Source organism: Amaranthus tricolor, chromosome 3 (assembly GCF_026212465.1).
Source record: "Amaranthus tricolor cultivar Red isolate AtriRed21 chromosome 3, ASM2621246v1, whole genome shotgun sequence".
Lineage (NCBI taxonomy): Eukaryota > Viridiplantae > Streptophyta > Magnoliopsida > Caryophyllales > Amaranthaceae > Amaranthus > Amaranthus tricolor.
In genome coordinates this window covers 24,769,190-24,795,831 of record NC_080049.1, presented here as the reverse complement: position 1 = coordinate 24,795,831, position 26,642 = coordinate 24,769,190, and the positions used below count along the sequence as shown (strand labels likewise).

Genomic DNA, 26,642 nt, shown 5'->3' with positions numbered 1-26,642 from the left:
ATACACCCTACTTACCAACTATACAACATGAAGTGTTTAATCTATCTCACATGCAACTGATTAATTGTTGACTGACATTAAAAACTCTTTGAGTCCTTTTAACCATCAAAGCAATAATAACGCAAGGTAAGATCTCAGTTTCATATTTCCATTTAATCTCTTGGATTAAGAGTAATGTTTAAGGGAAAAAAAAATTAAATTAATGAAATAAAGGTAATTAAAGATGTAAATAAAGTTATTGAAATAATTGTGAAAGAGGTATAATAAGAGTAAATTAAAAAAGATGAATAAAAAAAGAAGTTGATTTCTCTCATTTTGAGGTAACGGATTCCCCCACCCTCCTCTAATGTAAATTTATACCCCAAGATAAGGAAACTAATTGCTATTTTCTCTATTTTTCATTACCTTTTGATCAATTTTTCCACCTCTCTAACAATCAAATTCTTTTAATCATTTATTTAAATAACTTTGTTGTCCTAGAACGACTTTTATAATGTGTTCCCTTATCTTAAAGATCACTAATTTGGCACGGGATCAAGCTTAATCAAATCCTATTTCTATAAACTAGTTAAATCACTAAAAGTCAAATAAATCAGCAAAAATCACTTGAACTTAACATGACCTTACACCCCATGTTTTGGTACTATCACCATATTGTAATCAAAACATGAGTTTACTAACCTTATTAATTATAAGCTACTCTAGTGAAAGACTCTTTTTCGATGAGACGACCTCAAAATAAAGAGCGCTCATTTGCTAATAATTGTATTAATTAGGCTATTTAGAAAATTTATGCAATGTGCAAGAATTTGTGAATATACAATATATTGGTCCCCTATGAATGGCGTGATTATATATAGAATAGTCTAATACATAAACTTGAACCACCCTCTACTTCTATTTTCTTAAAAAAAAAAGAAAAAAACCATTGTTATTGCTTCCAAAAGGCAATAAAGTTCTTAGTAATGGAGATTTATGAATTGGTTATGATATTCTTAACCTCCCTTATTCTCTTTTGCTATTTTATATTCCCTTTCCTCGTACAAAATGTGCCTTAGATTTCATGACTTGTGCATTGAAACACTAGAAATAACTGATCTGACATTTAATTTTAAGGGTCCTTGGTTTACAAATATGAAAGTTCTAATTACCCTTGATCCTGCCAATGTTCATCATACTATGAGCAAGAATTTTACCAATTATCCCAAAGGTCTCAAATTTAACGAAATGTTCGATATTCTAGCTAGGACACGGAATCTTTAATGGTGACTATGTCGTGTGGCAATACCGTCGCAAGATGGCTCACACTTTCCATACACATCCCGATTTTCATACCTTTTTGAATAAGAAAACAATTGAAAAGGTTGAGTCATGTCTCAGACCATAATATTGAAGTCGATTTACAAGACGTGTTTGCAAGATTCACGTTCGATGCAGGATGTACAATCATGATGGACCATGACCCGTAAGCCTTATCCACACATTTTTCTATCGTTCCACCCTCAAAGACGTTAGATGACATCGAGCAAGTCATCTTCTATCGACATATCATGCCTTCTTTTGTGTGGAAACTTCAAAGGTGGTTAAATATAGGAAGCGAGAATAAGTACAAAAAAGCATGGCATACGTTAGACACTTTCATCTATAATTGCATAGCTACAAATAAAGAATATATGAAACTTAAAACACAAAATGATGATCTATGTACGGATCTATTAACACTATATTTGAAGGAGGATGAAAACCTTAAAACCCCACATGGTTATCATGGAGATAAGTTTATAAGGGATACTTTCCTAACAAATTTTATTGCAGGACAAAATGCAATAAGTATTAATTTATCTTGATTTTTTTACCTTCTTGCAAAGAATCCCAAAATAGGTTCAAAAATTAAGGCAGAATTAGACAATGTAAAGCCTATAGATTGGAATAACTCAAAAGAGGTTAATAACGAGCTTGTATATCTTCATGGTGCCTTATGTGAAACATTAAGGGGGTGTTTGGTATGAACTTTTTAATACTAAGTAAGGGATATTTAAATACCATTACTCTACATATTTGTTTGATATGATATTAGGTTAACCCAATCCCTTTCTTGAGGGTAATGGATACTCTTACTTTGTTACCATCCATTTATGTCAAGTAACAAATTTCCTTTCTATGATCAATTAAGTGTTTCCCTTAGATTTTCATATCAAACAACATATAATTACAACCCATACTCTTACCCTTACTCCTCTTTATCATTTTCCTTTCCATTACATTTTATATTCCCATACCAAACACCCTTAAGATTGTATGCTCCAGTTGCTTTTGAGTCTAAGAATCCAACTAAGCCGGATATACTCCCAAGTGGTCACCACGTGACACCTAACATGCAACTCATATTTAATTTGTATGCGATGGGAAGGATGAAAGCAATATGGGGAAATGACCGTAATGAGTTTAAGCCTGAGAGATAAATAACTTAACAAGGAAAGATTAGGCATGAGCCATCGTACAAGTTTTTCGTGTTCAATGCGGGCCCGAGGACTTGCCTAGGAAAGAAATGGCCTTTACCCAAATGAAATTGGTTGCTGCTAGGAATGGGCAAGGGTCTAAGACCCTACTCGGATCCTATTGGATCCTACCCTTTTTTAAGGGTAAGAGTATTTTTTTGGACCCTAAGGATTCGGGTTTGGGTCCGGGTCCAAAAAATATTATAAGGTTCCGGGTCCGGGTCCGGGTAGACCCGGACCTAACCCTTGGACCCTTTTATTTTTTATATTTTTAATTTTTTTTAGGTTGGAGAGTATAATTTGTAACGTTTGAGAAAATAAATTAGGCTTAAGTATAAACAATATTTAATCCCTCCTCATTTTATTTTATGTTTTTTTCTATAATTTCTTTTTTTTTTTCTCTTTCGCCAAAATGAAAATGAAATTTTCATTATCCTAACTCTATTCAGCATCTTCCTTTTTCTTCTGTTTTTGTAATGGGATACTATGACTATATTTCTTCTTCTGTTTTCGTTGTTTACGCCTAGAGCAACACAACAAAATCAAGATTTAGCTGCTAAAATTAGAGTTGAAATGGATATACATCGTCCTACAACATCGAATTCCACCATCACATTTACTGAACAAAAACTCCAACAATAAAGAATATAAACAAAAGATATAATGGAAGATAAAAATGTTTGATGGTTGAAAGGTGTTAGAAGGTATGTTTGGCACTGATATTGTACAAATAAACCCAAGATTAAGTAGTTGACATTCTCTGATATATTCTATCATTATTATGCAGAAAAAAAGAAGTCATTTTAAATCAAAAAAGAGTCATCAAATATCAGGGTATGGTTCTAGACCCTAAGGGTCCGGGTCCAGACCATTAGGATCAGGGTTAGGCTCTGGACCCTACCCTAAAATTAGGGTCCCGATCCAGATAGGGTTCAGACCCGACCCATACCCTTAAATGTCCATACCTAGTTGCTGCTGCATTAATCCAAAATTATGTCATACAACCCATTGAACTACATGGGGTTGTACCTAATGTCTCTATATTTCTTTGCATGAAGTATGGGTTCAAGGTTAGAATACATCGTTCCATTTGATTTTCCTTTCTACTCATGTATTAAAATATTATTGTTTAATTTTTTAAAGTTTGCCTCATCATTTGACTGAAAATCTACTTGCAAAAAGATGTCAAAATGGGCAAACTATAAAAGACCGATCTAGTAATTATACGTGGTTGCTTTTAAAATCATACAATTTGGGCCGACCCAATTTGCGCATGTAACAATATTGTAATTTTCTGGGCATTTATCAATTTTGACCTTAAAGATATCAATTTTCAAAATTGATACCTTTACGACCTGTTTGGTAGGTGGTAATAAACGGTGATAATGGGAATGAAAAACTAGTGTAATTTTGATTGAAAAATCTCTTGGTTACCTTGATTGTCATGCTTGTCCAACTTCAATCATCTCATTTTTTTCGTGAAATTCATTCCAATGCATTACCTTTGGAAGAGGTGGTATTAGATGGTAATGGAAATTTGTAAACAAGAAAAATTTTCTGCGATCAAATTTTCATTACCATGGAAATGATATGAAACTTTTGATGAAATTTTACGCTATTAATCATTCCATTACCACCATTTAATACCACTAACCAAACAAACCGTTAAGGTCAAAATTATTACCTTTAAGATCAAAATTGAAAAATGCTCAGGTTGTCATACTCACGAATTGGGCCAGCCCAAATTAACAGTCTTATTATGAGACCGTCTCGTCCAAAACCAGCTGACAATCATAATGTTTGTAAGTGCAAATTAAATAACGTATATTAATTTTAGTATATATTGCAATATCTATGATATTGATAGATTAAATATATATTGTTTTAAATGTAAATGGTGAGAAAACTTATAAGTGTCAATTTTCACTTAACGTTAAAAAATCATTTTAATCCTGATTCCTACCATGGTCTTAAAAAAACCAATATCCCACTTATGAAAAAAATATCGTCACTATTCATCCTTTTCATCTTTAGCTAGTCTCTTGAGAGATTGTCTCTTTTAATGTGTCAAAAACTTAATTAGTAAAGGAAAAGGCGTCGCTAATATATAGAAATGGTGACTTTAAATTTTAATGCAAAAAATGACACAAGTGTTGATAGAGACTCTAAAAGTGTCGTAAGAAAACAATTAGTGACGCTATATAACGTCGTAAAAAGTCAAATATTGAAGCTTAAATGTATATAAAAGACAAAGAGCAACGTTAAATGACAAATAATGACATTTATAAGTGTCGAGAATCGATACCTTGACATAAAACATTGGCATAATTGACAATAGTGTCGAGAAAAGTGTCACAAATGTGAATTAAGACGCTAAAATGTGTCGAAAACAGAAAGATAAAGTGATAGTAAAAGCATCCTATTTGGTGAGAATTGTGACGCTTTGTGAAGCGTGGGTAAGTAACGACATTAAAAATACCAACACTTTCTTGAAGCGTCGCTAAGTTATATTGCGTCGCTTTTAAGCATCACAAATGCCTTGTTTTCTTGTAGTGAATGACGGGTTGTCGTTTTCTTCTGGAAGATTTTGTGAGTGTTTCTCTTTCAGTTTTGTTGGTTGCAATGCAGTTTTTGTTGGTTGTCATGCAAAGAAAACTAATATACATCAGTTTTATGTCAGTTTTGTTAAGTGTAAGGTATTAAAGTATGCATAATTCCCTTATAAATAAGGGTGGTTGCATTAACGAAATGTAAGTTACGTTTCAATTATTTTTTTTGTGAAATGAAAGTTTTAAGAGGTTTAACAATGAAGAAACAAGATGAGAATAATAACCAAAGATGAACACAAGTGTTTATGAGGTATTTTGGATACCTCCCCCTCAAATGTAATTTTAATTAAGATTGGACTCAACAATACGATCTAAATAAACCTCCCCTATCTTGAGATCAATCCTATAAAGATCAAAATATTAGAACAAAGTAAGAACACTCTCAAGTTTCTAACAATTGAATTAGCCCTCTCACAATATGTGTGTTTGTGGTGTGTAAATCTATAAATGATGTATCCTATTTATAGGCAAAGCATACATCATTCTTAGAATTCCCTCATAAATTACCATTAAAGTACACATTTAACACCTACACTAATGTATAGCAATAAATAATACATTAATATAGAATCAAATAAGGATTTATACAACCTTTCAATGCCCTTCAAGTGGCCTAACTAACCAAAACAACATTTGAGGTATACTACTCGAACATCAATGACCCTTCATATTGCTCAAACGAGCAATGACTTTAGAACACCCTAACTGCCCTGCATACTGCTGCTACCTTCTGTCTTGCTTTTTCGTGTTGCCTCGAGCGAGCAACCTTCATACCATGCCTTGCCTCATTCAAGGCATGGTTCCACCCTTTGGTGAAGCCTCATTTGCCTCACATTAAGCACCTCATTGATCGTTCCAAACCTCAATTCACTCACATACGACACATCCTCATCGTTCCTCTCCAATGTACATGATAAGGCATGTTCAATAATATGATTAAAGTCAACGTCATTGTTATGAGTTTTGGAACTTGCACTAACATTTTGATTTTGTGTTTCTATTTAGCTTCCTTCCCATATTCTCTCTACATGTTTTTAGAGTGATAGAATCTTGCAAACTCAATCACTTTTATTCTAAGTTTACTCTTTTACAATCTCTTGTTTTTCACATCGTCTTGCATAAAGTGCTTACAGCTAGTCTCTTGAGAGACCGTCTCTTTGAAAAACGCATCTCAAGCCTAACCCATTAAAGATTAATGCCTACTTATTACCATATTCTTAATGCCTACTTACATTTTCTTTAATGCTTACTTATCGTATCCTTAATGCCTATTTTCAATATCTTTAATGTCTACTTACATCATTGTTAATGCCTACTTATAATATTTCAAAAAACATATAATGGGCTGGTCTGATTAGAGTTTGTCTCTCAAAGAGACCGTCTCTCATAAGAATTTGTGAAGTGCTTATGTTAAGGTGCAAACCATTGTATCTCAAAAGCGTATTCCAAATTTTATGCCTAAGCACCATGTAGGCGGAATAACGCTTTTAAGAAAGCTATACTTATTGCCTCGATTTTTTATCAATTTTTCGAAGACCTTTTAGTCTAAAGATCTTTGAGATTGTGTTTGATTATATATTCAAGTGCAAGTTTAAATTTTCTTTTTTATAATTAATTAGTTTACTTCTTAATATTTGTACTAGGTTGCTTTTTGTACATTTTTATAGTTGATGCTTGTATCATTTCTTCATGTTCTATATATACATACACATAACGTTAATTATATTCCTATCTGAAATTTATGATGATAATGTCGTAACAAATTACATAGAGGCTTTCCCGATAACCCAACACTTTGTATGTATAGTGACATTTTCCCCTTGGTTAACGCTTTTAATCAATAGTTAAGTTTTATCCACCAACAATTATACTCCCTCCAACTCATTGAAAATGGGATATTTATTTTTTGCCACTATTTACTTAATACTCTTAATTTGTATTTTATTCTTAATTTATAAATCAAAACATAGTCAAGTGAAATCGTAATTGTTTGATTCATCTCAATGTAAAAATTATTAATATTTACTTTTTATAATATTTTGTTAAGTATAATAAGAGATATTAAGCATTAAACAAGTGCATTAGATAGCTTGAAAAAAAAAGTTTCATTTTCAATGATTTAGAGAAATTATTATTTATGTTACTTATTCAAACTTTGTTTATTGACCATCCACTTTTTTTGTTGAAATCAGTCCTCCTAAATCCTATTGAAAGTTAATTGTTCTAGTTAGAATATTTAATGTGATTACTGACTGAATTAGTTGGTTAGAATTAGTATATTGGACTAATCTATCTCAACTAGTGGATCATCAAATGTGGCTTTATGAAAATTAGGTCTTCTCTTGTTTAGAGTGAATACTATTTTTTTCATGTAAAATATTGAGATTTATTTTTTTAGCCTTAATATAATTGTTTTAAGGCCCAAAATATAGCCTTAATATAATTGGTGTGTGCAAACCCGGCATAATTGACGACTTAGGGCCCCATTATTTGAAAGGACAAAAAATTATTATATCGGACTTTTAACTTAAATATTAAAAAATACTTACAATTTATTAGTTGCTGATTAGTAGGTACTGCTCGATTCTTTTACTTGATAAATAATATCTAATCTAAGTAATTAAGTAAGTAGCTGATCTATTAGTCTTATTAAAAATTAGTGTTATTATTATTTTGTTGTATTTTCTTCTTCAATTAACTTATTTAACCAAATTATTTATTATTGTCATTTAAAAATAAACATATACATTTATACTCAAAAAGCTTATATTTAAGGAAAAATTATCGTGAATAATATAACATTTTGTTAATTTTCCTACAATAATACCAAAAATCTCTAACATGTTAAAAATCAAACTATAGGTGATTATAAGACAAAAAAATTGGTAAATTAGTTTATAAACTAAAGTTGGTATTATTCTAAAAAAATACCCCCTTAAATTGGAATTATCATGGTTAATCAATAGTTGATATTATTGTAGGAAAATTAACAAAAATTTATATTATTTATGATAATTTTTTCTATATTTAATTTTCTCTCAGAGCTCCGAGACGATAATGCATGTGTGTGGGAAACTGGAATACACGGACACGTCCCTGGACTGGCATGTCCCGTGTCGGACACGGACAAGCGACGGACACGCGAAAATCCGTGTCCGACACGCCCAATGAAGTGTCTAATATTTTAATATTTTTTCGGACACGCGGACACGGCAAGGACACGAAAGGGACACGGCAATGGACACGGCAAACAGTCAAGGACACGTTTTTTTAAAAAAAATAAGAATAAAAAAAAAAATTTCTTTTTTCCTCTTCTTTCTCAGCCACCACATGTGAGCGCCGCTAGCATCGCCGCTTTCTTCTTCAATATGTGCGACACAACCACTAGTGACATCCTCACCTTCTCTGCTCCTCTACTCATGCATTTAGGCCACCGCAGCAGGCCACAAACCACGCACCACCATTTGTTGCCCCAAACCGCACCACAATCACTTAAATTTGTAAATTACTTATGTTGATTGGTTAGTATTATTATGTTCATAACTAATTCTTAAATGAGATGGTCTCACATATATACTTTTTGTCTTAAAGTGATCACTTATAACATTTAAATGATTACTTACAATTTTAAATGAGAAGATTGTATTTGTCTTGGCATGGCGGATCTTTCTCTCGATGAGCCCGAGATGCAAACTATTTTTGTAGCGGAGGATGATGATAGATGTCATATGGATGATGTGTGATGATCAAACTTAAATTTACCTATTTATTTGGTTTTCTTTGATTTGGTTTGTATGACTATTTTTAAATACTCATGTTGTTTATTTGGTACTTATTTGCATTTTATGTGAGTTTTATGTTTTTAAAGTATTATTTACATATATCAAATGAAAGATGGTAAAATTATCTTTATTTTGATATATTTATTATATTACCATTTTCGTGTCTCCGTGTCCGCCATTTTTAAGTTGGCGTTTTCCCGTACCCGTATCGTGTCCATGTCCGTGTCCGTGTCCGTGTGTCAGAATTTCCGACCCCTTAACGAAAACCAAAACCGTAAAGGACGGGAGGAAATTCGGGTGTTACACCGTGTCCGTTTTAGTGCAACGTAGGTGGGAAATACGTTGGGTATGCAAGAGCTTACCAGCACGCATTTAGCATTGTTGGTATATGTCATGTGTGGAATGTGACCGCAATGCAAGTAGCCAGTTACAGTGAATGATACAATAATGCAACGCAATCAACTTCAGATAGGGAATTTCCAATTCAATCACTGGCCGACCACAAAGATGTAACCAATCCACTTGATACACTACACGTACGGCCACGTGCAACTATGCAAGTATGCACTTACTTTTCCATGATTTTGATTTTGCAATAAAAAGAAATTAAATTATATATCTTTTTAAGTAAAAGTAAATAATATTTAAAAATAAATATAGAGAGATTAAATTGTGTAAGTACAATCAAGAGAGAGATAGAATATTCTTCTATTCTTCCTACTTGTCCCATTTACTTTTTGATTACTATTTACTAATCACTTTTAATTTATATTTTATTCTTAATTTAAAAGTTAAATATAGTCATGTGAGATCTTGTTTTATTCGTCTCAATACAAAGATTATTAATATTAAATTTTTATAAATTGTAATCAAGCATAATTAAAAATATTCAAGGTTAAAATGTTACATCGGCGTATGTAAAAAAGTTAAATGGAACAAGTAGACTGAATAAGAGGAAGTATAAATGACATTACAAAAGTGATGAGCGCTTATTTTAAAAATAAAAATAATGTTAAATGAAAGAGGTAAAGAGAACATATATACTAATAACAAAAGATAATGCGGATTGAATGATTCATTTGTGTCATACTCTTATGTGAACTTTACATAAAATTTGAGACACATCCCATAAAGGAGTACATTCCTTTTGAATGTAAAACCTAAAGGTAATAATGGAAACACTATGCGCACTTCATTAAGCAGCAATCTTTTATTTTGTTAGATATGATAACAATGTTAGAGTATATAACATATCTTGGGGCCCAAAAGCTTAAGCTTATGGTTGAGGCCCCAAGATATGTTATATAATCTAACAAACACAAGACATAATAACAATTAAGAAGACAATATTAAAAAATTTTATGTTTTAAAAACCTTGACCTTTAACCCATATTTCATATGAAGGATAATAGAGATATCAGGAACAACAGGATGTGTTTCCACAACTTGAAAATTGTAATCTTTAACAATTGTAGCAGCAACCATCTTCATTAAAATGAAAGCCATGTCTTTGCCTAAGCAAGTCCTTGGACCGGCATTAAAAGCTAAGAACTTATATGATGGCTCATGCTTAATGTTTCCTTTTTCCGTTATCCATCTCTCTGGTTTAAACTCATAACAATCCTCTCCCCATATCGATTTCATCCTTGCCATGGCGTACAAGTTAAACATGATTTGCATATTCGGGTTCACTTGATGACCACTTGGGAGTACTTCCGACTTCAGAGGACCTTTGGCCTCGAATACAACTGGAGGGTATAATCGTAAAGATTCACACAACGCTCCATGTAAATAAACACACTCATTAAGATCTCTAATATTTTTGGAATACACTTCTTCTCGAATTTTTGACAAAACGTGAGGATTCTTAGATAGAAGATAAAACAGCCAAGACAACGCAGTACTACTAGTATCTCGTCCTGCTAAAAAAAAGTTCAATATAGTATCTCTTAAGAATTTATCACTACAATTCTTAACATTCACACCTTGCGTTTTATCCATATATAATGTCAATAAATCAAGACCAACCCTCTCATTTTTTCCCAATTCTTGAGTATCTTTATATTCTTGTTTCTTTTTAGCAATACATTTGTATATAAAATCATCTAGTTTTTTCCAAGCTATTTTGTACCTTTTTTCTTTTCCAACACCAAGCCACCTTTGAAACTTCCAAACATTCATAGGAACAACATGACGATAAAACATAACCTCCTCAATATCATCTAAAGCTTTAGAAAGAGGAGTAGAAGGCCAATCAACACATAAAAACTCAAAATCATATCCCATAATAAGATTACAAATATTATCAAATGCAAATCTCTCAAATACACCTTGAAAATCAATCACTAAACTCTCTTTACAAGCATGATCAAGCAATGGAATTAGACCTTTTACAATTTTCTCCTCAATCTTCTCAACCAAAACTTCTCGAAACTTCGGATGACCAATAAAACTATGTGCCATACTTCTATGATACTTCCATAAATCAAAATCTACATTAAAAATCCCATCTCCTAAAACATCAAGCATTTCATTGAACTTGGGTCCTTTTGGGTAATTAGAGAAGTTTTTACTCATTATGTGGTGTATATTTGATGGATCAACGGTTATAAGTATCTCCATATTGGTAAACCAAGGACCTTTAAAGAGGAAATTTAAGTGGGATAATTCTAGGATCTCAACTACCCAATCATGGATTTTGTGTATGTTTTTGAGAAGTGCAAACAGCATTCCTACTAGAGGGAAGTTTGTAGGGAGATTATTTTTGTTCTGGAAAAATGAGCATAACAAGATAAATGAAATGACGAGTAGAGAGATTTGAAGATAGTCCATGATTTCATTCTACTATAAATAAATTTTGATCTTTCACTTAGAATATGGACTATATAAAGAAAAATTGTGTACTTCCCATCATATATATCATAGGCGGATACAGGCCCTAGCAATACTGTGAACTGACACCTTTTAAATTGGTAGGAATTAGAAATGTCTACTTACATCATTCTTAATACCTATTTACAGAATTTTAAAATTTATATAATGAGTCGGCCCAATTAGAAATGTTCTTTCAAAAAGACAGTCTTTCACAAGAATTACTATTAGAACAATTAACCTTTATTTGAATTGAATTGAACTGAACAATATTTAATTATGTACGGGCTCCGCTATTTTTATACCGAACATATAGTTTTGTTTTCAGGTTTCAAAGTGTGCACCCTCAAAATAGAAGAGTTTGCTAGCGTAATTAGTCATGTTCTCAAATAAAGGCAGTAAATTAAGAATTGTTTCAAAATAGTTGTAAGAAGCAGCAACAAAATAACAATAATAATGTTACCAAAGTTTAATTGAGTCGGAGACTACGTCGCTCTCTTTAGAATATTGTCAATACTCAATACTGCCCAAAAATTTGTGCTGACAAATCGTCACAAAATGTCCTCGGGATAAAACAACCTTCTGTAAAAGTATTAGTAATTTGCAAAATAAGAAAACACCAAAATATTATATAAAACTTAACTCAATTTCTTAAGTATCTAGAGAAGAAGGAAGAGAATGATTTTTTGTGTTATATTGTGAGTTGCAAAGAGGGTTTATACAACCAAAGAGATGCAATCAAAGGTTTTATTAATGAGAAGTTTTCAACGAAGTGGGGCAGTGTGAGTGTCACCTTATGGTGTGCTTGTGTCGATTTTGGGGGATGGAATGTATATACAGAATCTTATTGACAAGAAGTAAACTAAACATTTAAGGAATGGGGGATGCTATCATACAACAAAGTTTCTACTAATTTAACTAATACATATATTAACATATTTTAGTTTATGATTTTATACATAATTTAAATGTTGTCATTTAAAAGCATTAAATCAACTTGAATTCGCCCCTTGCACCAAATAAAGAACACTTTCTTTAATAAATTTAGACAACTCATCTAGAATTATAGCAAAATGCTGATCTCTAATGCAAACGTACTACTATAAACATCTATAGATGCAATTGTACACTACAATTATCCACAACCAATAAAGGTGTATATTCGGGTCATTGATCGGGTTTATTTTGAGTTAGATGTTTCGGATCGATTTAAAATCGGTTTTATGTCCATATTGATACTTAATTGTAAGTCAATTATAAAGTCGGTTCTGATCGGTTCAGTGACAAACTCAGGTAATTTTCGAAAATTATCGAATTTGTTTTAAATACATCTAACAGCTTATAACAATCTACGTACAATTAATTACCTTGTGCCGAATAAGTCCATGTATTATAATTGGCGTGTTGGAAATGTTTGATATGAAAGGGCATACAGCACGTTTTTATCACTAAGTGGTATAGACATGCAAGTATGCAAGTATGCGATTACGGTGGCATTAGTACTACTAAGACAATAACGTTACCAATCCACTTATTCAAATGGGGCAGTTTCTAAAAATTTTAGGCAAGCCATTGATTGATTTGTTGTCATAGATAATGTATGATTAATGATATATAAAATTGTCTGGACTATCCATTTTTCATCAACACGTTAACTACTCGATTGAGTTAGTTTTTCAAAATGCAATACATTTCTTTTCTGATAATGTTCCTTTAATTTGGGGAACTTTAATTTCTAGTTTAAGTTGTATATTCTATATATACAATGAATCATAAATATACAGAATTAGCTTCATGAAATCATTGTGCATACGGATGGTCATGGATCGGATTAGGGTCGGCTTCAACCGGATTTAGACACAAACTCAGACCCATTAATTTTATGTGAACACATATCCGGAATTAAACTCTTTGGATCTATAAATTTTGGACTCGGACCCTAACCCGCCAGATTTGATGGTTCAAGGGTCGTAAATGAGTCATAAATGAGCTTTAATTTACTTTTCACACTTCAAGTTGTTTACATTCAAAGGTTTTATTAGTACTAAAATAGGTTTTGGGTTATATACAAGTCTAAATTGAGTTGTAACAAATGTAAAATTAATTTTGAGTTGTATAATAGGTCAGATCTAGAACGGGTCAGATGGATTTAGAACAAATCTAGTGGGTTTGGGTCTCAAATGGGTCCGAAGATAACGTTTGGATTGGGTTTAGGTCTGAACACCCTTGACCGAGAAAAATTTATTTGTTTGGACCTAAAATCAAAACAAGATCTGTTCGATCTCAAAAAATTGAAATCAAACCCTAAATAAAGGGGCAAGTTCAATAGAATATTAGACCATGATCATCCCTAGTTACTTCGATTAAAACCTTATTAAAACAGAAATGCAACCGAATAAAACTAAAAAGAATGCTTATATACTTTCTCAATTCTAAAATACTCCTTACATTAACATTATTAATACTTGTTTCGGTGATGAAACGAGGAAGTGCAAGACACTTGAAATACTGGAAGTGGAAGCGTTGTCAGGAACGACGATTCGTGGAGGAAAGTGATTTGAATTCTTGCAACACAACACGTTAGCCTTGTCCGGGGGGTGATCTCCCGGAAAACCCCTCCGACGCTCAAGTTAGAACGGAGATCAAAGATTAATGAATGAATGATGAGATGGAGAATACAGAAAAATGAGTATAAGGATGGAAGTTGCTTTATATTTTTTGGAAAGCTAATGAATAGAATCGTAAGGACTTTAGAAAGACTATTCTCAGATGATCTTCCCTTGATGCTGACTGTCTTTATTTATAATGATAGAGAGGAAGTTACTTCTGGGAGATGATTGGTTATCATGCATAGTGATGGGGGGTTATCAGCACAAAAGATGGGGAACCATGAAATGAGGAATGAGGGGTAGTTACCAAAGGGAAGTTAGGTCATCTTAGAAGTTACCTTCCAGGGGGAAGTTAGGGTATTTGGAGATTACTAATTCATGGGTCAATCAAGGAAGTTGGGGATATCAAAAAAAGACCCTTGACCGAAAGTCAAAGTCAACCAAAAGGATCTAAGGGCATTAAGGTAATATGACATTAATAATTTAAATGAATAAATTAATTAAATGAATGTTATCATGACATTTAGCCCCACGCATGAAGGATGATGTTAGGAGGGAGCCCCGACGGTCCGAAACATCTTTCTTTATGCGGAAATAATAAGTATCTACCAAAACTTTTTAACAAAGGGACACAATCATGGAGAATACTCGAACGCCCAAGGAGATGAATATATCCACAATCTGACAGTCCTTTTGTGGGATCATGAAAATTGGGCTCGTAAGCTTCGAATCGACTGCTCACACGTCGAATTCCGAGTTGTAACAAAGAAGTTACGACATCTTCAAAATGATCGTGAGACACACAAAGTCCAAGAAGAAAGTAAACAAGGCGAGTCGAGCCGCGGCTTGTAGCGTGCCGTGAGGCGTGAGGTAGCCCAGCTGTTTATATCATCCGGCAGCAAAAATGTAGGTGTGAAGACTCAATCCTGCGACCAAAGATGCACGGCAAAGGCATTCTAACCAACTGAGACAGCATCACCAATGTATGACATTTCGCGCGTGCTTTTTATATTAAGGCACTTCCAACCCAGTTTACGATATTCTAATGCCGCGGAAACTTCGATACTTAGAATTTTTTGGAACAAGATCGCCCCCAAGGGGTTCCGACTTGTCTACTATGCGGATCACAATAATTTTTTATTTTATTTTATTTATTATTTTTTGAGTCTGAAGTCGCGGAATTTCTGAGGCTCGGAATATTTTTGAACGAGGTCACCACCAAGGAGGGTCCGACTTTTCGACCCTACGGACAAGATATTAATTTTATTTTATTCAATTATCCTTCTCGCTATATTATATGTCGTGGAGTTTAGGAAGATAATATGCCGCGGCATAAACATGTCACAAAGCCAGAGTAATGAATCACGTAAGCAACTGACGACACGGCTTGCACTTTCGCTCAGAATATTTCCGCGCCTTTGATTTAATCATGACGCGAACTAATAGTCCGCGTCTTCAACTGCACATTCAACATGAAAATCATTCCATACTTGAATATTTTCAAAATGATTGGGAGCACCAGGGGGTCCGACTTATCGATTTCACGGATTGATAAGAATACTTGAGCAATTTTTCTCGTCTTAACAAGCCCCTTATTCTTCTATGACGCGGAATGAGCACGAAGGTCCGTGTCTTCTATCATACGGACAATATGTGAATTTCTTCCATACTTAGAATTTTTACAAAATTATTGGGGGCATCTGGGAGTCCGACTTATCGACCATACGGACATCTTCCATACTTAGAATATTTTTCATACTTTGATCGTACGACGGTTTGAAACGATAAGGGGGATGACGCGGCAGAGAATCCGCAGCGTCTATAAGTCGGACGTCAGAATGTGTAATTTTTCATACATTGAATATTTTCCGCTTTTCTTGGGGTGTAATTCAGGGTCTGACTTATCGCCCTACGGCTTCAAGAGATAACTTTGAGAAATTGTCAACATTTTCACCCACCTTGGGGGTCCGACTTGTCGACTCCCCGGTTATATTCTAGTATTGAAACACTTAGGAAAATTTCATGTTTCCCCCTTTAACTAGGGGTCCGACTTATCGACTTCACGGGTAACACCAAGTAAATACTTAGGAAAATTCTCCATGTTGACCCTCTCATCGGGGGTCCGACTTATCGACTTCACGGGTAACGCCAAGTAAATACTTAGGAAAATTCTCCATGTTGACCCTCTCATTGGGGGTCCGACTTATCGACTTCCCGGTTTTTATTTCGGATTCCACTCCTCGTTTTAAGGGTGTCTAAGTGTGAGGTTAAGCATTTATTGCTGCAATAAATAGGGGTTTTGGAACTGTTCCCTCTCACCTAACCTTCATTAATATTCTTAATTTCTTAAGTTATTAGTGAGAGAAAATAGAGAGATAAGCTTTGACAATCATCAACCACCCTTCAAACTTCTGACAAAATTCTCGAAGATCTTCGGTGATGAAACGAGGAAGTGCAAGACACTTGAAATACTGGAAGTGGAAGCGTTGTCAGGAACGGTGATTCGTGGAAGGAAGTGATTTGAATTCCTGCAACACAACACGTTAGCCTTGTCCGGGGGTGATCTCCCGGAAAACCTCTCCGACGCTCAAGTTAGAACGGAGATCAAAGATTAATGAATGAATGATGAGATGGAGAATACAGAAAAATGAGTATAAGGATGGAAGTTGCTTTATATTTTTGGAAAGCTAATGAATAGAATCGTAAGGACTTTAGAAAGGCTATTCTCTGATGATCTTCCCTTGATGTTGGCTGTCTTTATTTATAATGATAGAGAGAAAGTTACTTCTGGGAGATGATTGGTTATCATGCATAGTGATGGGGGGTTATCAGCGCAAAAGATTGGGAACCATGAAATGAGGAATGAGGGGTAGTTACCAAAGGGAAGTTAGGTCATCTTGGAAGTTACCTTCCAGGGGGAAGTTAAGGTATTTGGAGGTTACTAATTCATGGGCCAATTAAGGAAGTTGGGGATATCAGAAAAAGACCCTTGACCGAAATTCAAAGTCAACCAAAAGGATCAAAGGGCATTAAGGTAATATGACATTAATAATTTAAATGAATAAATTAATTAAATGAATGTTACCATGATAATACTATTTATCGTTCAAGCTTATTTTATATATTGTGGTTAATGTGTAAGAAAAAATATAGTCAAGTGAACTTATTGCATACTTTTATAGTATTAACTTTTTATTTTTTTTTTAAAATATATATAATTTAATAAATAAATAATCAAAATATTGGGTAAAAAATTAAACATAGCCAAAAACAGAGGAAGTAGGATATGCCTTTGTGAGATACTTCATGATGTAGCAAAATTGTAAGGAATCCACAGCGGTAAACGTGGTTAGCTAGGAGCTACAAGAAAAACAGCGCCAGTGGGCATTGGGTGTGGCAACTATCTCTCTTTAGTCTCAAACAGAGCCTTATCACAACAATCACCGGCTCTTTCAACATTATTTTGTACTAAAAAACAGTGCTAATTTTAGTTTTAATGGCATTTGGTGCTCTATCTATCATACCTAGGTTTCAACATTTTCCATCTTCTTTAACTAAGATTGTCCCTCCAAAAACCTCCATTTTTGCGCAAGTTTCCAACGGTCGTCCACCTTCCACCAACACTCCTCCTCCTTCAATCCCAGGTCTTTCTTGTCATTCATTTAAGTCATTTTATTAATAAGTGTAATTGGGAATCTATGAAAAACTTGTAAAGAAGATGTATTTTGTAGAACTTTTTTATAATTTACTCTTCTCCCTTGTGATTTTGCTACAATGAGAATACTTTATTGATATTTGAGTGGAAGCTTTTTGTAAATGAATTAAATCGAGAGAATTAGGTTTGTGAATGAGATGACGAGTATGAGATCATTTACTGATATTATACAGTGTTGTGATGGTCTATATGGTGCACATTTGTTAGTCAATGAAGCCCATACTCCCATTGCCTAATTGTTTTGGTACGGTATCCTTGGCTTATGTAGTGCATGCACCTGGTGTTTTCCGAATAATATGAACCTAATTTAACATACAAAAATGAATAATTAGTGGAATATATAACTTATGAAATAAAAGATGTTAGGAGTAAAATACTTGATCCCTTTACAGAAGATAGAATTTACATATACATAGTTTAAGGAGTTGGCTATCCTATCTTTTGGGAAGCTTGTTTGTGTATACTGTACATATTGAAGATAATCAATTTCAGTATCTGCTAAGGGAGATTTTATAATTACGATATGAAAAAATAGCAAATTTATATGGACAGAGGGACTGAATTATTAAACTGGCTAATATATGAGGTAACTTGGTTAACTTTCTTCAAATATGTCGAGTAAACTTTGTGTAAAATGATTTTCAAGTGAGAATAATTGAGTAAAACTCTATCATATTATCTATTTTTATATGGTCTTAGATGCTTTGCTCTGTATGCATGTACTATGTCGTTGGTCAGCCATATAGCCTTGGTACTCATTTGTACCCATAGTGTACAATATGGTAACAGTCGTGATTGCAACGGCGCTGATTCGGTAACAGGAGTGATGTTGTTATAATAACACCTAAATATCGGTTGAAACCATCAAATATCCCTTAATACGGCCATTCCCTATACATTGCAGGAAATATGGGTTCATTTATTTTGGAAACCTTTACAATGCAGCTGATGTGATGCCATGCAGCCTTGTTTTTACTCTATGGTTGTGATTCTATGGTCACTTGCTGTAAATGATGATGTAAGAGCTGTGTTGAAGCCATATATAGCAAACGAGAACTTAGAGATTGCACAAGAATGACTTTAGCATGTGCTTCTTATTACTTATTAGAAGCATAGTATCTTTCTGATTAGCTAAGACTAGTATGTTACTCTTGATGCTGATAATGACCTTGGAACTATTTAGGAGTCATGAGACATGGACATGTGCCTTTTGTTAAATTCTTTTTGGGTGTTTCTTCCTTCTTTCTCTCAAGTATATGTCTAAGTTTAGTGCATTAGTTATCATCTATCAAACTAGTGATAAGCTGGATTTGAACAGATTATATCAAACAGTTGTAAGATTCTGGTATGTCAAGTAGCCAAGGTTGAGACATTAACTACCTTAGTCCCAACATTTTTGATTTGATTTAAGTGACCCAAGTTTAACTTATGTCATTTACTGAAGTTGTTCAAACTTCAAAAGGCGTGTCAAACCCCGCATTAGATGCCCATACAACAGTGGGATAAAGTTCCTTACCCTTGTAATGGCCTCAAATACATTCCATTACATTTTGTTAGTAAATGGCTATAGATGGAGTGCAGTTTTTATATTTTAGTTTTATATGATTTCTAAAAGAAATGCATTATGAATTACAAATTTACAATTTATATTGGGCAATATGGACATTATGGACCGACCTATTTGCGCATTATGCAGCCAGATCTGAGGCAGATGTGGTGGTCATTGGCAGTGGCATTGGAGGACTATGTTGTGCAGGACTTCTAGCAAGATATGAGCAAGATGTGCTCGTGTTAGAAAGTCATGATCAACCAGGAGGTGCTGCTCATGCATTTGAAGTTAAAGGCTTTACGTTTGACTCTGGACCATCTCTATTTTCTGGATTTCAATCACGAGGTCTCCAAGCAAATCCCCTTGCACAAGTAATTACCTTTTTGACGTCCCAGTTGATGACCACTTGCACTTTGTTTTAAATCCTTGATCTTGCCCTTTGCATCGTATTTTGCAAGGTGAATTTAGTTTGTCGACTCCAAGTGAATCCTATTTGCTATTGCTATTTTCCGCCACATTAAAGAAAGATTACAATCAGAACTAGGAAGACAACAGTAAAAGGTCGTCACAATTGAGAAGAACGGAGTGCAACTAACCAAGTTGTTGGATGCATCATATCTTATACCTTACTTTTGACTCTATTTTTCTTCTTCTTTCAGGTGTTGGATGCCCTTGGTGAAACTATTCCCTGTGCCAAGTATGATTCATGGATGGTTTATGCTCCTGAAGCAGAGTTTTTATCTCGCATTGGGCCCACAGAATTTCTTAAGGTAATTTCTCTTTGTTTTTTTAAAAATGGTTATCTCATATACACTCCTATATTATTACATGAGAAGTCTCCCTAGACTTCATTAGATCATTCAAATTAAAAATAAAATTAATCTCCAAGAAAATGTAAGAAAGGGAAATATAGGGTCATTAAGTCATCGGATATATTGTGCTCACAGAAGTTTTTAGATTTTGGAGATACTACATTCTATAAAAACGGATCTAGAAATGATAAAAAAAGAATTGTAACTACTAACACCATCTAAGTATGTCGAATAAAAGAGAACAACAGCAGACATAAACTAAACGAAAACAAGTACCATGGTTAAGGCTTCTTACCATATCAACGTAAAGCTAGCATTCTCAAATGAACTTTAGGGGAAGCAATGGAGATTTCAAAAAAGGGTATACAATTTCAACGTATCGATCATTTCTATCCTCGGAATTTTCAAAAACACATAACTTAAATGTAATGGAGCTCCTATATTCGATGTATACTTGCTCATGTCCAAACTGTTGCTGTGTAAGTACATGAATTATGTAATATGAATTTTTAAATGAAGCCCACATACAAAACCATACAACTCAGCATTCATACTGTCAAACTTTCTCAAACAAAATTTAAGGACATGCCTTTCCAAGTGGGTCACATCTTTGTCCACATGGATCATTGTCATGAAATAAAAGAAGGATCCAAACACTTCCCTCATTTTGGGCAAGAATTCCCCCAGTCGCCTAGGGGTCACTATGCATGGAAAGGATTCTTAATTTTTTAAGCCACCATGCGACTTTGAAGTTTGAGTGTCAGACATTTTTCTTATTAAAAATCTCAAAATTTGCCTAGGGGCTAAAGAATACATACGCCATAGGGTTTCCAACAAAACTACTTTTCCTTTGAAAATTACAAACTTGGAAAAGTCACGATTGAAATTTGACTGGATTCGGGTATAACCTAACTAGGATTTAATGATCAAGAGTCAACACAACCTAAAGGATCAATCTCTTCCTACCTTTGCTTGCAGTCCCATGCTCCATGATGGTTCCTTTACTATGTTGAAGGCGCAAAGTAGTGTGAATTGAAGAGATCAAAAGAACAAAAACTCCAAACAAGCGTAAAAGTCATGTTTAAAATGTAGAACCATGAATGAAATGCTCTATTTTTCTAAATGAAGGGAGTGTAGAGTTTAATAACCGAAAATCTTAAGACTCATAAACCTTGCAAAAGTTAGTTTATACTCAAGTTTAAGTGACATCAAAAGTTTGGCGGTGTATTCTACACTTCTATACTTCTTCCTTACTTAGCTGTGGTGCTGTATTAAATTGGCTTGAACCTGCAAACTTGAAGTTCATGTATTGTATAATATAAGGATCTTGAGTGACATGTTAATATCAGATGCAATTTGAATGCATTCCATGTGCACATGCACATACACAAGAAGTATATAATACTTTTTCTTAACTAACAACAGCACTGATTCATGTTCTAAACACAGGATCTTGAGAAGTATGTTGGTGCGAATGCAGTCCAGGAGTGGAAAAAGCTTCTTGTGAGTATCATTATTGTCCCTGTTATCTCCAATGCTTAAGCATTTAGTACATCAAATTTAAAGGTTCTTTAGTATGTGTTGTATTGTTATCTTTCTCTGTGTTTTGAGCTGTGAATAAGGGTCTTGATAGTTTTTGTACAAATTGACCTTTGTATACATCACATGCTCCACTATATCCCCTGAGATTAGACATGCCCAAGCTCAACTTGACTCATTATCACTTCAGGTTTTAAACTAGGACATATGTACTGTCAGAACTCAAGCAAAACAGACCCTGACTGAAAACAAATTTCAAATGACCCCACCTGACACTCATCAGGAAGACCTGAATTTCATCCTACCATATTGACCAAACCTACTAACAAACTATGAAACTGCGAAATTGATCTGACTTAAAAATAACAGCTTGAAATAGAACAGACCCTGTATTCAACTTGAAGCCAACCTAAATGAGCTGTATACTAGGTCTTCTCGAGATCTATCAATAAATCTGGAACTGGCTTATTTAGAATTCTAGCCATGGGAATATCTTTGTTTAAGATTGACATAATTGTCAAGTAAGGATGCATCTAATCTCTTCCTAATGAACTACTTATCACAGGATGCCATACTACCTCTATCTGCAGCAGCAATGGCTCTCCCGCCCTTGTCTATTAGGGGTGATTTAGGTGTCGTTTCCACTGCTGGAGCTAGGTATGCTCCTTCTTTATTGAAGTCTTTTGCAGAGATGGGACCTCAAGGAGCTTTTGGTGCTACAAAGCTTCTCCGGCCTTTTTCTGATATAGTTGATTCACTTGGGCTGAAAGATCCTTTTGTGCGGAATTGGGTGGACCTTCTGGCTTTCCTCCTGGCAGGTGTCAAATCTAATGGTATACTCTCAGCAGAGATGGTAACTATTACTCCCTATGTAATCGATTCACATCTTCTGTCATAATATTCATGGAATCTTCTCTCGTGATTTCTATCAGTGTAATTTTAATTTCACCTTCAAGCACTGCTACCAAGAAACAAGAAGATTAAATAACCAACCTTATACTTTTTTGAAAGCAGTAAATTTTCTGTGTTGCGTTTTTCAGCTTTGAAAACATCTGAAATCCCATATTTCATTTTAACAATGCTTGAACCTGGGAATGAGCAATTGTAACATGGTAAGTTGGAAGCTGCAACATAATGTACTAATGTAGATGATTTCGCAGTAGGATATCTGATTGCAGCAGGTTTAAATATGTTATGGTCTATCGTAGTAAAATGCTTTACTCTTGACTATTTAGTACCTAGGAACTGTAAATTTATTGATACCTAGATCCTTTTAGGCTAGTTATGTAATAAATCCCTTACACCGTTCAATAATAATGTGCTTGCTTTCAAATGATATGATGTTGGTTACTGACTTTCACTTTTTCTGTTTCTTTATTGTAGATTTACATGTTTGCAGAGTGGTACAAACCAGGATGTGTTCTGGAGTACCCTTTGCACGGTAGTGGAGCAATTATTGAGGCCTTGGTTCGTGGAATTCAAAAGCATGGTGGTAGGATCTCCCTTCGGTCCCATGTTGAGAAAATTGTCGTTGAAAATGGACGAGCAGTCGGTGTTAGACTCAGAAGTGGTCAAGTAAGTGGGTGAAGAGAAAGTCGATAGAGATAGCGGTTAGATACATTTGCTCAGTAAAGCCTTACATTTTATTCTACTCTTCCACAGTTTATACGAGCAAAGAAGGCAGTTGTCAGCAATGCTTCAATGTGGGACACCTTGGATATGTTACCTGGTGAATCTGTACCGAAGGCATATCAGGATAGAATTAAATCAACTCCACAATGTGAATCTTTCATGCATCTGCATTTGGGTTTTGATGCAGAGGTGAGTCTGATGATGTATGAAAGAAGTATGAACTTTTATCCTCCTTGACTATATGCTCTGACTCTTGACTCAACACTCCTCTAATCAGGAATGCATAAATCCTACTCAGACTAGACTACTACAAACAATAGAAAAAATAGAATTACAATAATTAGAAACTACTTTAAATAGTATCTTGGTTCTTCACAATTACTTCACTCCATGTATGTATGTACATCTTTGTCTTGACTTGGAGAATAAGCCATAACCACGTGTTGAATAAGTTAACCAATGTGGTTACTTTGCAGCTACATCTTGTTCCCGATGCATCATGTTTCAGGCGTTTAACATTGATGTTTGAATTTCCAGGGATTGCAAGAAGACCTAGGTATCCACCATATTGTTGTGAATGATTGGAAGAGAGGAGTGGATGCAGATCAGAATGTAGTTTTGATATCAGTTCCCAGTGTTCTGAGTCCAGATTTGGCTCCCCCTGGTAAGCATGTACTACATGCATACACGCCAGGAACAGAACCATTTGACTTATGGAAAGGGCTTGATCGTAGAAGTGATGAATACAAAAAGCTCAAGGCGGAAAGAGCGGAGGTGAGTCTAAACGTGTATTATTCTTGCTCTTCATCTTATTACATATCCAAGTTGTTTTCTTTTCAATGACTTGTTGGCAGACTATTACTTTTTGATCTCTCGTCTACAAAGATGGACTGGTGTGAAATCTCTGATTGTAGCCTGTTTTGATATCACATTTAGTAGATCTATTCTAAGGGATAGTAATTTAACAACGTAAATCAATTATGTACACTGACTATGAAATGAAACTGAAGAACGGTAAGCAATGATGATTAACAAATTATCCTGAGAGTTGTGAGAAAAAGGATCTTCTCTCTTCACAAACATACTGTACAGCTTAAAACAATGAAGATCATGCAGCCGTTACTTACAAGCGTCAGTATGTAAGGTGGGGGTGTGGTTAGCGAGCGATCAAGTGATGTTCGTGTGAAAGGTGCATCATGCACCATGTAATTCATCACACTTTGTACTCTGGTCTCTTGAGCAGTCTATCATAATTAGCCAATTAATTCGCTTTTTGAATTCGGAATTCGTCCAAAATGGCCCAAAAATTTCCCAATTGGATCATATTTCACTTTTTTCATTCGCTATTCTCGTGGAGATTAGCGGATCATGTGACATTGGTCTTGAGTTCTGTCCTTGATAACAGGTTGGCATCAATGTAGCATGAGCTAACTAATTCGCGATTTGCTCAATTTTGTCCAAGAAAAGCCCAAAACCGACCATAATTCGCCTTTTTCGATTCGCGATTTGCGAGAAGATTAGTGAATCATGTGACACTGGTTGGCATCGTTGCAAGCAAGTAGTGGTTTATTAGTTGTCGATCAATGTGTCTGAAATCGTTGTGTAATTGCTTGGTGTTTGTTGAGAACTTCACGATTGACTGCAAGTTCATTGTGTACGAAAACAGGTGATGTGGAAGGCAGTAGAGAGAGCACTTGGTACAGGCTTTAGCAGGGAAAAATGTGAAGTCCAAATGGTTGGGACTCCATTAACACATCAAAGATTTCTTCGAAGAAATAGAGGAACGTATGGACCAGCTATTCAAGCCAGTAAAGGTTCTTTTCCTGGACATTCAACTCCTATCCCACAACTATATTGCTGTGGAGATTCTACGTTTCCCGGCATTGGAGTTCCTGCTGTTGCTGCAAGTGGAGCCATTGTTGCTAATTCTCTCGTTTCGGTTTCTAAACACTCTCAGCTTCTTGATGCAATCGGTATATAAAACGATCATTAAATTTTGATTATTTATAAATTTTCTCAACTATTTATAGTAAATGTATTATCCATAGGCAGACAGGGTCTAACAGTAAAGAGAATGTGTATAGCAATGCATAATATCTAATTGTTGAATCTATATCTTGAAACCAAATTAAACACTCTTTCATATATTGGTTTAGAATGATTACAATGTATTGAGTTACAAAGTGATGGAATGAGCTCTATTTATAGATTATAAGCTCAGAGTTAAAGGGAAGAAAAGAGAACATAATCTATGCTAAGATATGTACATAACCTTGCAAAACTTTCTAACTATTACTGATTATATATTGATGAAGGCTGTTGTATGAGTTGTCTTATCCAACATCCCCCTTAAACTAGGATATGTATTATACATTCCTAGTTGACTAGTAATTCTTGAAATGTGAAGGTAGGACTTTAGTATTAGTTATGTTGAGTAGGAAGGTAATTTTAATTGTAGGATACCATCTAGGACTCATCTCTGAGGGATGTGGCAATCCACTTTAATATGTTTAGTTCTGTAATGAAAAATAGTGTCTTTAGCTATGTGGATGGTTGGTTGGTTGGTTGTCACAATGCAGGGTGTGTTTTTTAGAGTTACCAAGATCAGAAAGCAATCTAATAAGCTAAGTGACTTCACAGACTGCAGCTTACATAATTAGCTCCACAACTAGATATTAAGACTGCATTTTGTTTCTTGGACATATATATATCGTGAAACTTTGTTTTATTCTTCTTGTCGCATATTTTTATAGTAACAAATTTTTATAATTTTTAGTTGTGTATAATTCTAGATAAAAATAATATGATAAACGCATTGTACTATGTAAAAATTATCTAGTTGCAAGTAAAAAAGTCAAGTATAATGCTTGCCGGTGAGAATCCCTTGGATTTTGCATGAATTGGTTGAGATTGGACTATGGAAGAAAAATCAAGCCTAGTGTTGGTTAAAAAATTAAATTTAGCAATTAGGCTTCTGTTAGGCGGAGCAAAGAATATAGAGACATGTTTAGAAAATTAAAGCCCTT

General features: G+C 34.3%; 2 protein-coding genes and 1 pseudogene across 2 annotated transcripts; 2 read left to right on the top strand and 1 right to left on the bottom strand.

Annotated features, from left to right (window-relative positions):
- Positions 1–965: 965 nt before the first annotated feature.
- LOC130808480 (alkane hydroxylase MAH1-like) lies at positions 966–3,592 on the top strand (annotated as a pseudogene).
- A 6,357-nt stretch (positions 3,593–9,949) lies between these two features.
- On the bottom strand, positions 9,950–12,467 carry LOC130808878 (alkane hydroxylase MAH1-like). Its single transcript, XM_057674416.1, has 2 exons — positions 10,264–12,467; positions 9,950–10,143 (listed from the first exon to the last, which is right to left on the bottom strand). The coding sequence occupies exons 1-2, from the start codon at positions 11,719–11,721 to the stop codon at positions 10,126–10,128; spliced, it is 1,476 nt and encodes a 491-aa protein (XP_057530399.1). The 5' UTR covers positions 11,722–12,467; the 3' UTR covers positions 9,950–10,125.
- Positions 12,468–17,648: 5,181 nt separating this feature from the next.
- Positions 17,649–25,932, top strand: LOC130808678 (prolycopene isomerase, chloroplastic). The gene is made up of 9 exons (XM_057674133.1): positions 17,649–18,013; positions 19,781–20,004; positions 20,293–20,403; positions 21,895–21,948; positions 22,550–22,837; positions 23,368–23,559; positions 23,647–23,805; positions 24,154–24,390; positions 25,283–25,932. The coding sequence occupies exons 1-9, from the start codon at positions 17,866–17,868 to the stop codon at positions 25,595–25,597; spliced, it is 1,728 nt and encodes a 575-aa protein (XP_057530116.1). The 5' UTR covers positions 17,649–17,865; the 3' UTR covers positions 25,598–25,932.
- Positions 25,933–26,642: the final 710 nt, after the last annotated feature.